This window comes from Rhincodon typus, unplaced genomic scaffold, assembly GCF_021869965.1.
Source record: "Rhincodon typus isolate 14 unplaced genomic scaffold, sRhiTyp1.1 hic_rhity00000897, whole genome shotgun sequence".
NCBI lineage: Eukaryota > Metazoa > Chordata > Chondrichthyes > Orectolobiformes > Rhincodontidae > Rhincodon > Rhincodon typus.
In genome coordinates, this window is record NW_025966535.1 from 25,397 (window position 1) to 39,770 (window position 14,374).

The window sequence follows — 14,374 nt, forward strand, 5'->3', positions numbered from 1 at the left end:
TACAAGGCACAAGTCAGGAGTGTGATGGAATAATCCCCACTTGTCTGGATAGGTGCAGCTCAAATAACACTCAAGAAGTTTGAAAACCATCCAGGACAAAGCAGCCCATTTGATTGGCACAACATCCACAAACATCCACTCCCTCCACCACGCACGCTCAGTAACACCAATCTGCACCTGCACTGAAGAAATTCACCAAAGATCCTTAGACAGCACCTTCCAAACTCACAACCACTTCCATTAGAAGGACAAGGACAGCAGATACACAGGAACACCAGCACCTGCAAATTTCCCTCCAAGACACTCACTATCCTGATTTGGATATATATCACGGTTCCTTCACTATCGCTGGGTCACAATCCTGGACTTCCTGTCTGATGGCATTGTGGTCAATCTGCAGTAGATGGACTGCAGCAGTTCAAGAAGGCAGCTCACCACCTACTTATCAAGAGCAACTAGGGACGGGCAATAAATGCTGAACAGTCAGCGACACCCATATACCATGAGTGAATAAAAAGAAGTCTCATCCTTATTTATGTTATCATAGAATCCCTACAATGTGGAAGCAGGCCATTTGGCCCATCAAGTCCACACCCACCATCCAAACAGCAGCCCACCCAATTTGTGTAACCCTGCTTTTCTTATGGCTAATCCACAAGCCTGCACATCCCTGAACACTACGGGCAATTTATCATGGCCAATCCACCTAACCCGCACAACTTTGGACTGTGAGAGGCAACCGGAGCACCCAGAGGGAACCCACGCAGGATTCCAAGGGTGGAATCAAACCTGGGTCCCTGGCACTGTGAGACAGCAATGCTAACCACTGAGCCACTGTGCCACCCATTCGCAGATGATAACAAAAATTGGTGAGGAGGCTAGCTTTAGATTACAGGAAGACGTAGTCAAGCTGACAATTGGCAAATGGAATTCAATCTGGGTAAATATGAGGTTATGCACTAGGGCAGGAATAAAGCAAGAAATACATGATGAATGGTAAGACACTGGGAAGCACTGAGCATCAGAGGAACCTTGGTATGTGTGTATATCCATCCCTTAAGGCATCAGGACAGGTAAAGTGGTTAACAATGCATATAGATACTTGCCTTTATTTGCTGAGGCACAGGATTTAAGAGCAGGGAGGTTATGCTGGAACTGTATAAAACATTGGTTTGGTCACAGCTAAGAGTATTGTGTGCAGTTCTGGAATGCACATTATAGAAGGGATGTGATAGCACTGAAGAGGGTGCAGGGAAGATTTACCAGGATGTAGCCTGGGCTGGAGAGTTTTAATTTCAACCTCAGACAACTGTCTGTGTGGAGTTTGCACGCTCCCCCCACTGTGCCTGTGTGGGTTTCCATCAGGTGCTCGGTTTCCTCCCACAATCCACTAATAACATGTGAAGGTAGGTGGATTGGTCATGCTAAATTGCCCATAGCGTCCAGGTGTGTGCAGGCGAGGTGGAGTAGCCTTGGGAAATTCAGTTACACGAATCGGGTGGGTCTGGGTGGGATGCTGTTTGGACGGTGGGTGTGGACTTGATGGGCCAAATGGCCTGATTCCACATTGTTAGGTGGATTAGCCATGGGATAGGGTGGGGCAGTGGGTCTGGGTGGGATGCTTTTCGGAGGTTGGTGCGGACTCAACGGGCTGAATGGCCTCTTTCTGCGCTGTAGGGATTCAATGACATCTCAGAAATTCCAGCCTTCAGACAGCAGCATTTGAAGCATAGCAAGACTCTGCTGACAGAACTGCATTAATCTTTTCGTTGAGGGACAAATACTGGGCAGGGAAGTTCCTCCCCCACCTCACATGCTCACTCAGAGAAGTAGGTGCCTTCTTTAATTCTCATAGAGATATCAGCACCTACAGCAGAACAGCATTCCCTCTGTGCTGCCCCAGATCGTCTTGAGTGACAATTGGACAAAGCCATTTCAGATTCTCAACCTGCTGAGGGACAACATTTCACTCTCAGTCACAGCCTGACAGCCCGAGAAACAGTGAGACCTCCGCTACTGCAGGGGGCGCTGCGAGAGTTGGTGAGGGTACTGCTAGTGAGCCCTCCGGGAATGTTAGTGAGACCTCCAGAGCTGCAGGGGGCGCTGTGAGAGTTAGATGTGGCGGGGTGTTAGTGAGACCTCCAGAGCTGCAGGCGCTGTGAGGGGGAAAGGCTGGCTGCTAATGAGCAAGGACGGTGTGAGCAGACTGACCAATGAGCACAGTGCGGGGCGGGAAGCGCGCATGTGCAGTTGGAGCCGGAGGCGGAGGATCATGTGGTGGGGTTAGGGATCAGAGGCTCTAGCCGGGACCACTGGGTGCTGGAGGCTGTGCTTGCCCTGGTCGGAGTTCGTAGGGGCCGGGATGGCCGTATTGTTACGCTCCGCTTTACAGAGGCTGCACGGCATGTTCGCTGTTTACAAACCGCCCGGAGTTCACTGGAAACGGCTCCGAGACACCGTGGAAACCAAACTCTTGAATGGTGAGGCTTCAGGGCACTGAGGGCGCCGAACTCACCTTTAACCTGTATCCTCATCCCTGACCTGGGCCTGTCACCCCTAACACTGACCCTCACCCTTGACCTTGGCCTGTCACCCCTAACACTGACGCTCACCCCTGACCTGGGCCTGTCACCCCTAACACTGACCCTCAGCCCTGACCTGGGCCTTAACCCCAGCCTGTAAGCCATAACACCAGCCCTTAGGGTATAACGGTGGCTCAGTGGTTAGCACTGCTGTTTCACAGCGCTAGGGACCCGGGTTCCATTCCAGCTTCAGGCGACTGTCTGTGGGTTTTCTCCCACAGTCTGAGTTGGGGTGGATTGGCCATGCTAAATTGCCGATAGTGTCCAGGGATGTGCAGGCTAGGTGCATTAACCATGGGAAATGCAGGATTATAGGGTTGGAGGTGGTGTCTTGGTGGGATGCTCTTTGGAGGGGCGGTGTGGACTTGACGGGCTAAATGGCCTGCTTCCACACTTTCGGATTCTCTGATGATCCTTACCTCCAGCCTGTGACCCCCCCGAACCGTGACCCTGTCACCCCTAACACTGACCCTCAGCCCAGCCAGTGACACCTACCCCCTGCCAATCCTTTGGTTTTCTGTGTTGTAAGCTGTTGTCATATCTGCTTGGAACAATGATAAGGATCTCTTTAATCTTGTGTCTTATCATCCTGGGACAGAACTCAATACCTTGGAGCAACCAGTTGTTCGGCAGCAAATCCGATTTGTGCCAAGTGTAATCAAGGATGAGAACGGAAATGAAACGCATCTGACTGTAACCCGGGTCCCAGTGCTGGCTGATCACCCTCGAGGTAAGGGCACTGAATACAGATTGCAGTGGACTGTGCTGTAAACTCTAGACATAGAATCAATGGGAGGGGGATTGAATGCATTCTGCATTCATGCAGTCATTAAAACTGTGGGGGTGCAATAATGCAGTTCTTAATTCTGGCTAGAGTATATTCCTTATAATTGCAGAAATTACAATATTGCTGTATGTAATTTTAAAAACTTCTCAGGGATGTGAGCATCGCTGGCTGGGCCAGCATTTATTTCCCATCCCTAATTGCCCAAGTGAAGGTGGCGGTGAGTGGCCTCCTTGAATTGCTGTAGTCCATGTGCTATTGGGACACACAATGCCCTTAGGGAGGGAATTCCAGGATTATGATCCAGCTTGGAGCAGCCCAGTCATTCCTTTATTCATTAATAGATCAAAGAATAGTTCATAAAATCCCTACGTTGTGGATACAGGCCCTTCGGCCCCACAGAGCATCCCACCCAGACCCATCCCCCTATAACCCACCTAATCTACACATCCCTGAACACTACGGGAAATTTAGCATGGCCAATCCACCTACCCTGCACATCTTTGGATTGTGGGAGGAAACCAGAACACCCGGAGGAAACCCACACAGACACAGGGAGAATGTGCAAACTGAACACACAGTTGCCCGAGGAGGGAATCGCACCTGGGTCCCTGCTACTGTGAGGCAGCAGTGCTAACCACTGAGCCACCGAGCCACCCTATAATAAAAACGTGTTAATACTAGTCAACCTAAATAAAGCTTGCCATAGCTGAAAATACTTTGTGAATAATAATAAACTAACCTGTTACTGAGCCTTACTAATTGAGAAAATCGCCACTAATACTTGATAAAACCTGATACCTTTCTGAATTTTTGATTGTGAACTGAAAGGGGAAAAAGAACAGTTTGGGGGGAAAATAATTGAAGGATTGCTGCGATTTTTTTTTATATAAGGAAAGCAAGTAACCTGACATTCATTGTAAGTACTGTTTACACAGCTGCTGTTCAAACAGTGGGTACAGCTTAATTTGCAGATGTGCTGGAGCCCAGAGAGTGAGTATGAATGGAGTTTTGAATGACAAGAAGTAGCTGATTGATCAAAAACAAAGTTGCTGGAAAAGCTCAGCCGGTCTGGCAGCATCTGTGAAGGAGAAAACAGAGTTAACGTTTCAGGTCCAGTAACCCTTCCTCAGAACCGGACCCGAAACGTTAACTCTGTTTTCTCCTTCTCAGATGCTGCCAGACCTGCTGAGCTTTTCCAGCAACTTTGTTTTTGTTCCTGATTTACAGCATCCACAGTTCTTTTGGTTTTTAAGTAGCTGATTGATAACTGGTCCGTAGTCTCCAGACCAAGGCTATCTGCCTGCCAACAGCTATGTTAATTGGTCCCAGGGAACTGGGAAACTTTGAGGATGGTGGTATGAATGTTGGTGAGAATGTCATACTTATAGAAAAATGTTTAACTTTTGTAATGACTCTGAGAGTTGCACGGCTTAATTTTCAATGCACTGTTTTGGTGAGATGTAATGCGATAAATCAAGTATTGAAAGATAAACGAGCAAAATACTCACCCACGTGCTTCCCTGTGAAGTTAAACTCTGATTTTCTGGCAACGTAGCCAGTCCTCAGGGATCCGCCTTTCCCTTCTGCTCCCCTAGCTTTCCAACAACCTCATTCTGTTTTTCCACACTGCCACAAACCACACACACCGCTCATTTTCAGGTATGCCTGGAGCTGCTCCTGGCATGCCCTCCTGCACTCTCCATTGAACCAGGGTTAATCCCCTGGTCTGATGGTAATGGTTGAGTGGGGGATATGCTGGGCCATGAGGTTACAGATTGTGCTGGAATACAATTCTGCTGCTGTTGATGGCTCACAGTGCCCAATGAATGCTAGATCTGTATGAAGTCTGTCCCATTTAGCACGGTAATAGTGCCACACAACATGATAGAGCTTACTCCCAATGTGAAGGTTGGACTTGGTTTCCACAAGAACTGTGCGGTGGTCTCTCTTACCAATACTGTCATGGACAGGTGCATCTGCAGCTGGCAGATTGGTAAGGATGAATTCAAGTATGTTTTTCTCTCGTTGGTTCCGTCACCACCTGCTGCAGATCCAGCCTTGTCCTTTAGGACCTGACCAACTCGATCAGTAGTGCTGCTGCCGAGCCACACTTGGTGGTGGACAAAGAAATCCTTCACCTAGAGTACATTCTGCTCCATTTCCAATCTGTGTTTTCTCCAAGTGTTGTTCAATGTGGAGGAGCACTGATTCACCAGTACATGGAAATCAGCAGGCGGTTTCTTTGCCCATGTAATTGCAATGCTGGAGTTGGCAGCGTTGCAGTATTTAATGCTGGCATTTACTAACTCTCAGTTGTTCTATTCCAGTTACAGGTCCAAGGTTTGTTGGTCTGAAGGTGGGGGCTGGTCACCGCCTGGATTTGCAATCCTCTGGTGTGCTGGGTAAGTGTGTGTTGTGACACTGAATTTTGTTTCTCGATCTGTTTTGTTTCAAAGGTTTTCTGAAGCCAACAGACCCAAGGTTATCAAATTGACATCACCCCTGAGCAGCCTGGTTGTAATTGTGAGCTTCTGCCCCAAACACAGCACCCACTGAAATGGTTGTAACAATGCAGCTTCCAGAATGGGTGGCCTTGTAGCTTCAGGCAAATCACTAACAGACTGCTGTTTTATCTTGACAGTGCTGGGCGTTGGAAATGGAAACAAGCAGCTAAACAGTCTCTACCACTGTCACCTGACCAAGGTAATACTACTCAGGGGTTCTGGGAGCAGACTTTCCCTGCAGTCTGGAACCGGTCCTTCTCAATAAATAGCCAATTCACAGGGTTCCACATCACACAACAGCTACTCTCCTGAATCAGTAATTATACCCACTGGGCCATGGGTTCAAACCATATTCCACAAACTCATAAACCAGACTGACAATTCAGTCTGAAGGAATGCTGCATTGTCAGAGGGTCAGTACTGAGGACGTGCCACACTCGGAGGGTCAGTGCGGAGGGAGTGCTGCATTGATAGCTCATGAGAAGTGAGACCTTGTAGGAACGGGTTCTGAGGAATGTGCTGGCCCAAGTTTATCAATTGCTAATGGAGTATTTTGGTGGTAGCGATTAATTATATCTTGTGGTTTAGTTTGCCTGTACAAAAGGATTGGGGACAAGAAGAGGTAGTTCACATCCAGTTATGTTCCCCAGGAAGACGAAAGGAAGAACAAACAAACCCAGGGCTTTGCAAAAACCTTAAACCCAGAGTTGTCTGGCTGTTCAGAGATGGAGCAAGTAAACTGTAATCTTGACAGGTGCCAGGTGAAGAAAATAAGAGGACTAAACTAAATACAGATGTATGAGAGGGAAAGTAGAACAACAAAGAATGTGAAGAGCCTGGCAGCTAATTTAAAAGTAGCCTTCTGTTGGTCATAGGAGGAGGAGTGTGGCCAATTAGATCATAGAATCCCTGCAGTGCGGAAACAGGCCCTTTGGTCCAACAAGTCCACACCGACCCTTGGAGCGTCCCACCCAGACCCATCCCCCTATAACCCACCTAAGCTACACATCCCTGAATACTACAGGCAATTTAGCATGGCCAATCCACCTAACCTACACATCCTAGGACTGTGGGAGGAAACCGGAGTACCCGGAGGAAGCCCACGCAGACACAGGGAGAATGTGCAAACTCCACACACAGTCGCCCAAGGCTGGAATCGAACCCGGGTCCCTGGCGCTGTGAGGCAGCAGTGCTAACCACTGAGCCACCATGCCACCCTAATTAGGGAGCAATAACAGTGCATGTAGGCAGGGCTGAGGTGTGAAATGAGCAAGTATCAAGGTGAAAGATGTGGGTCAGTCAGACACTAGAGCAGTTGAAAGTTGATGATGAGGGGGTATTGGGCAGCCATGTATCCTTGAAGTTGGTAAAGCACCAGGAGGACGTGATGCATATACTAAGGGAAGGGAAGGTAGAAATTGCAAGGTACTAGCCCTAATGTTCTAAACTTCCATGGCTGTGACTGATACCAGAGGACTGAAGAATTAAAAATCTTACACCATTGTTCAAAATCAGGAGTGAAGATAAGCTCAGCAACTACAGGCAACTGTAGTTCAACCGCTGTGATGGGCAAGACTGTAGAACTACATTTCAGAGTAAAATTAATAAACACAAGGACAAATGCAGGTTCATTGATAGGAGTCAGCACAGCACAACTGTGTTTAACTAGCTTGCTTGAGGTTTTTGAAAAGGTATCAAGAGAGAGTTGCTGAGGGTGAGCATCCATTACCCTTTGGGGAAAGAACTCAAAAGACTTGCCACCCTCTGAGTGAAGTAATTTCACCTCCTTTCAGTCTGAAATGATCAGCCCCTTTTGCTGAGACTGTACCCCATGTTCTAGACTCCCCAGCCCAGGTGGAAACAGCTCTCAGAATCCCCTCCCAGTATTCTAAATGCCAATGAGAATGGTCCAACCTGTTCACCTTTTCCTTCTAAGGCAACCCCTACATATCAGGAATCAGCCAAGACAACCTTGTTAGAACATCCACTACAGGTTTATCCCTCCTTACGTAAGGAAACAAAACTGTACCCAGTACTCCAAGTCAGGTCTCAGCAATCCCTGTTCAGTTCTAGGAAGACTTCCCTACTTTTATATTCAATTCCCCTTGCACCATGTGCCTTTGTGATTATTTGCTGTACCTGCAATCTAATATTTTGGCTTCCCTTCTGTAATTTTGTGTGTTTGTTATTTACTTGGTGCTAAATGAGCCCCTATTGGAGTCTGAGCCGATTGCACAGTGACACCTGTTATCAGACTGTTTTTGATTTCTCAGGAATACATTGTAAAAGGCAGCTTTGGGACAGCGACTGAGGACTTCTCAAACACAGGCAGAGTGATCGAGAGAACAACTTATCGTAAGAACTGGAGATCTGTGTCAACTCAGCAGGACAGAGAATCTGTGGGCCTGAAGGCCTAAATTTCCTGAATCAGCTATCGGTTTAGAAGCAGTCAGGAGATGCCTAAATGCTGGGGCTCACTATCTGGAACCTCCTCCCCCCGACTGGCCCCATTCATGATGGATTTGGAGGAACAGATCATCCCAATAATCTCTTTACAACTTAATCCCATGTCTCACCCTGCCATATCCCTTGATCTTCTCCCTCTTCAGAATCCTGCCTGTTGTCCTGTTTATAACAGTCAGCCTCAATCTTGATTCCCCCGTCCCTGAAGTTCATTTTGCCTTCCCATCTCATTTTGGAAATGTTTTGTGGATGTGCCTCTGTTCTGAATTTTGAATGATTTGATTTGGAAAGCTGTGTCTGATCTGGGACACTCTGGCTTTTGTTGGCACGTCGGTTTCATGTTGGTCGGGAAACAACCGCCAGCTAGTGAACCTGCACAAATGACTCTGACTGCCGTGACCTGAGCTCACTGCCTGTACTTCCCCCGCAGCCTGTCACAGGCACATGGTGGACACTGGAACTCCTCCTCAATCCTGGATAAGCAGCAGCCATCCTGCTTCTGGCTCGGCCAGTACAATCACCTGCCAGGCTCCTTCTGGCACCCTGACCATGGCAGCTATTCCTCAGGACAGGGTTCTTGGCACTGCAGTGCCCTTGGGATAGTGTATGCAGCTCTTGTTGCTCCCTGTTGGAGCCTCTGCTTTTGTCTGAACTGAGAGTGGATGATGTTGTGTTGCAGATCACATCACACGGGACAGGCTAGAGCGTATCATTGCTGTGATCCAGGGCAGCCACCAACGAGCACTGCTAACGTACGTATGAGAGCGGGGGGTGCAGTAAGTAAGGGAGCGTGTATGTGATCACCCCTTCACCGAGCTTTTATCAAGAAGCCCAAGTGATCGTCTATCCTGCCACAGTGAAGAGAAACCAGCTAACCAGAGCAATGGAAATTAGCATCAAAACAAGCATCATTGAAACAGAATGGGTTATTTGGCCCATTGGGTTGGTGCTAGCTCAATGAAAGTGTGACCGTTAGTCTAGTTACCCTGCTCGCTTCTTATAGCTTGGCAAATTCCTCCTTTTCAGTTATTTGTCCAGTTCCCTTTTGAAGGTTCTTATTGAATGTGTTCCTGTTCCCTTTTCCAACAGTGCAGCTCACTGCATCAAAGGATTGTCACTTCCCCTTGGGAGGTTTTGCCAATTACCTTCAACCTAATTTCCATGGTGACTGCTCTGTGTGAGTGGAAGCACTTTCTGCTGGCTGACTGACTGACTTGATCAAAGCCTTCTGTCATTGAGAGATGAGAACACCATTATTAAACCCCCTTTGGTGGAAGGACACCCATCTCTGCCTCTGCCCATTTCCCTGAGCTCTGCTCATGTTCTCTGTGAATTTGGGGCTGGGATAGGGCCTTTGTTGATGGGTTCTTTGTCAGGACCATTCCACTCACTCGTATCTGTCCCCTCCCCACCCACCCCAAGATATCTGGGGCTCTGATACCAGCTGTATAGCTCCCTCACCACACCCTGGCTGTTTCCAGCTGATACAGCACAGGATGGAAAGCTGAGGGCCGTGTTCTTCCTGACAGTTTTTTGTTAATGTTGTCAATTATACTGGCAGGTAGAGATGAGACTGCGGGGGTCAGTTGGTTTTGTTGAAATACCTCAACCACTCAATAGTGGCAATGGATAGCAGTGTTGGTGTCAGCAGTGTGATTATTTTATTTGTACATGTTGCTGCCCATCCCTAATTGACCCTGGAGAAAGTATTGGTGAGCTGCCTTTTGAATCACTGCAGTCTTTGGTTGTGTAGATAGACCCACATTGTCAGCATGGGAGTCAGCACGTTGCGTTGGGTGTTGATGCTGCTGAGATTGGTAGGGTATGCCAGTGTAAGAGGTTGGTTCCTGGTGAGGCTGGTAGAGCACATGGGTGCCAGTGTGGAAGTATAATGAGCTAGTTGGATGAACAATTCTCTGTAATCTCAGTAACACTGTTCTTTGTTGCAGGTATTCAGATGTTGATTTGAAAAGTCAAGAGGCCTATGAACTTGCATCCCGGGGTTTGTTACGGCCTGTGAATAAATCCCCTCCGATCATTACCGCTATTCGATGTGTACACTTCTCCCCTCCGAGCTTCACACTGGGTATGTCAGTACCTTTTTGAAACACACCATAGAGTGAGGGGCTTCCTGATATCCCCTGTACTCAGTTATTTTGCATGACGTTTGAAGCTGAGAAGCAGCTCCTCAATTATGGGTCCAGTCCATTCTTCACAAGTGAGGTGTCAACACAAGATTAATCTGAGAGTTTCACAGCCCATTCACCAACACTGCACAAACTGGTCTGCACCTTCTGCTGGCAACCCTATCTGTCATCCCCCTCACACACTCCACACCTTGTCCCAAAGTGGGAAAGGACATTGTGTAACCAGACACCTCGAGAGGGCAGAGTATAAACCAGCCCTCCCCCACTGTCTCAGAGTGAGAGAGGGCAGTGTGTGATCTCCACCCTGACTGTCCGACAGTGTCAGCGAATTCAGCACAGACTGAGCTTGACGTTGCTGCTTTCACCATGTAAACAGCAAGATTACTTCATTGCAACACGTCTGCACCCTCTCCTTATTGTCTCTGGGTTATTTCCTGTTTACTGTTATAATTGTAGCCAGGCATATGTCCATCTGTATACATATAGTGGCTGCTGCTCCAATTCCCAGGCCCACCGTTATCTTCCATCGACCCTTGCCTTCATCATTGGCTACTTTTATATCTTCATTTGAGACCTGGTCTTCCCAAATCCCTACCCGACCCGTGTGTAGGCTGCAGGGTCTGAGAGCTTCTGGATAAGGGAAACAGTTCCAGATAGTCAGTGTGAAGTCAACAACTCATTATGGGGGGGATGAGGAGAGGACAAGGAATGAGGGGGAAAAGGGAGAATGTGGCAGCAGATGAAGGGAATGGAGGAGTGGTTAAAGAAGGGGAGCAATGGAACAAGTGAGGAGAGGAATGGTGGGGGGATGGGCAGCATGGAAATTGCTGAACACGAGGAGAAGGTTTAACACAATCTCGTAACAATGTCCTGTTCCTTTCATCCAATTCCCATGAAACTGACCAACCAGCTTCCAATAATGTTACTGGTCTCTCGGATGTTCTCCCTGTCTCTACTGTAATCTGTCACTATCTTCTCTCTCCTGGAAAAAAATTCAACCTCACTGTCTCTGCAATCTACCATCCCACTTGCAACATCCCTTTCCTCTCCCAAGCCCTTGAATCTGTTGTTGCCATCTAAAGTTTTGTGTCTTTTTGTCACAATTGCATGTTGGAACCTCTCCAACAGGGTTCCAGGGAAAGAAACAGCCGTCATCAACCACCTCGATGACTTCCTGTGTAACTGTGAAAACTAAGATGAAGAGTCACTGGTCTTGAAATGTTAACTGTGCTTTCTTCCCACAGATGTTCCCAGGTCTGCTGAGTTTCACCAGTAAATTTTTTTTGTTTCAGGTTCACAGCATTGTTTAATTTTAGAAAGGTAAACCTTCCTTCCAGCAGCCCCCTCCACTGTCACCCAGTTCCATTCTTATCTGTTTGATCATCACCAAAGAATCAGTTGCAATGGCCCCTCTTCCTGCACCAAGCACTGTGGTCGTCGGGGATTGATCCCCAGTCTCTCACTAATTCTCATCGACACACTGCTGCCCCACAGTGACATTATCAAAAATCATTACAGCTTGCACAGGTACACTGACAACATCCAACTTGTTGATAAACTTTATCCTTCCTTCCCAGAGATCCAGTGTCTGCACGAGACCCAGCAGTACCTGCGGAATGTTGTCCACGAGATGGGTTTGGAGCTAAAGTCGTCGGCAGTGTGTACTCATGTCCGCCGCACACGTGATGGGATTTTCACAGTGGACAATGCGTTGATCAGGACACAGTGGGATCTGCCGAGTATACTGGCTGCAGTCCAGGCCAGCCGGCTGAAAGTAGAAGCCAAGCTGCACGAGAACAGCTGGAGACTCTCGGACTCCTCTGAGGAAGACACGTGCACAGGGGTCAAAGCCAGGGTCCTGGAGAAGGGAAATCACTGTCCAGGACCCACACCAGTGGGGGACTGATCTGGGACCATGGCACAGAGTTCTCTCCTAGACTGCAGCATGCTCAGTGTTCATTTTGAAGCAGACATCAGTCAGGCTGATGTTAAAGGGGAACTGCAGGATTTGTGTACAAGGAGGAACCATATTCTAGGACAATGTCGCAAAACACTTTTTTTCTTTAAACATAAATCTGTGAACACTGATGTTGAAAGAATAAAGAGACAGCGCTAGGCCTGACAACATGCAGTAAACCAAGAAACACTGCAGGTGGCAATCAGGAGCCAACACTGGGAAGCAGCAGAAAAATCAGTAAGTGATTTTATTGCATGGGAACCAGCACTGAGCTACACACAGCTAACTGGGCTTACAGCAGAGTCTAAGGAGAAGGTGAGAATGTCAGTCTTCTTTAAGATAGAAATGGGGATGTTTTGCTTTTAGATGGTAGAGTGTCATCCTCATGAGGTATGGAGGTGCCGGTGTTGGACTGGGGTGGACAAGGTCAGAAATCACACAACACCAGGTTATAGTCCAACAGGTTCATTTTGAAAACTCCAACCTTTGGAGCTTCACTCCTCCTTCAGGTGTTAGTGAGAGAGGTAGTATCAGACAGAATTTTTAAGTAAAAGATTGAAAGGTCACACCACTGATGAGGATATATTAAACAAACCTAAGATGCTGTTAAATCTTTAATCAGTTTAAAAAGTTTTAACTGATTCATATGTAAATCCCCAAATTTCTTTCAAGTCACTACCCTGAGAGAACTGAAGTTTTACCAGTGTAAACAAGTGACATTTTAGGTCAGACAATGCATGTTAGGTGTGTGGCCTTGTTTAGATTCTGTTTGTGTTGTGGTTTGGAGTCAGACTAGTTTTATTTCTAAAGTGGGAATTTATAAAATGCCACATTGACTGTATAAATACTGTGCTTTTTCAACAAAATAGAATGTATCTGCAAATACAAATTCACCCCATAGATTCGGGAGTGAAAGAGAGAGAGGGGGAAGGGGGAGGCTTATAGCCAAGTTCGTTACCAATGAGGATGGCCTCAACTGGGATCTTGGGTTCATGTCGCACTACAGGTGACCCCATCCCCTGTACACACTCTCTCTCACACAGATCCTCCCACACACGTGAATGTATGGTGTGAATTTATATTTTCAGATACATTCTATTTTGTTCACAAAGCACAATTTATAGACAGTCAGTCAATATGGTGTTTTTGTAAATTCCTACTTTAGAAATAAAACCAGTCTGACTCCAAACCAAAATGCAAACAGATTCTAAACAAGTCCTCACACCTAACGTGCATTGTCTGACCTAAATATCACCGCTTCTTCACACTGATAAAACCTTTCGTCCTCTCAGGATAGTGACTTGAAAGGAATTTGGGGATTAGTATATACATAATCATCAATTAAAAACTTCTAACTGATTAAGGATATAACAGCATCTTAGGTTTGTTTAATTTATCCCTGTGAGCCTTTGATCTTTTACTTATAAATTCTGTTGCTGATACCACCTCTCTCACTAACACTTGAATGAGGAGTGAGGCTCCAAAAGCTTGTATTTTCAAATAAACCTGTTGGACTGTAACGTGTGATTGCTGACCTTCCTCACAACAAAGTCTGACTTCTTTCAGCTCAGAGGTGGATAGATGGGAAGGTGGAATTAGGAACACAAATAGATCAGTCATAATAGTGGAATGACACAGTAGGCTCAAGAGGCTTAATATATATTATTATCCTTTATAATAATTTGAAAAAGATAAAGTATTCACAAAACAAGCCAGAGGCTGGGACCAGGTCACCTCACAGTCCAGTCATGAGGCTACACTGTTTCTGGAAGATGTTATGCCTGAACAGGAGGGCTGGGGCTGGAGGTGTCAGTCCCTACCTCGTAGTCCATCACTTCTGCTCTAAGCCTTCTTCACTGACATATGTAAAAGTTTTGGGTATCATATGGTTGTTTCCACACAATTAAATTCACTCTTCTGTGTTCCCAATATGT

The 14,374-nt window shown here is 46.9% G+C and overlaps 1 protein-coding gene across 1 annotated transcript; it reads left to right on the forward strand.

Annotated features, from left to right (window-relative positions):
* The first annotated feature begins 2,139 nt into the window (after window positions 1-2,139).
* LOC125481110 (pseudouridylate synthase TRUB2, mitochondrial-like) lies at window positions 2,140-14,369 on the forward strand. Its single transcript, XM_048592257.1, has 8 exons — window positions 2,140-2,480; window positions 3,181-3,312; window positions 5,697-5,771; window positions 6,011-6,072; window positions 8,147-8,228; window positions 9,016-9,088; window positions 10,286-10,422; window positions 12,061-14,369. The coding sequence occupies exons 1-8, from the start codon at window positions 2,363-2,365 to the stop codon at window positions 12,387-12,389; spliced, it is 1,008 nt and encodes a 335-aa protein (XP_048448214.1). The 5' UTR covers window positions 2,140-2,362; the 3' UTR covers window positions 12,390-14,369.
* Window positions 14,370-14,374: the final 5 nt, after the last annotated feature.

Bases quoted from the DNA above. Each gene is read 5' to 3' on its own strand.
- LOC125481110 (XM_048592257.1), top strand. From the start codon at position 2,363: ATGGCCGTATTGTTACGCTCCGCTTTACAGAGGCTGCACGGCATGTTC. The intron at 9,089-10,285 runs GTACGTATGAGA...TCTTTGTTGCAG, and splicing joins CACCAACGAGCACTGCTAAC to GTATTCAGATGTTGATTTGA. The intron at 10,423-12,060 runs GTATGTCAGTAC...CTTCCTTCCCAG, and splicing joins CCCTCCGAGCTTCACACTGG to AGATCCAGTGTCTGCACGAG.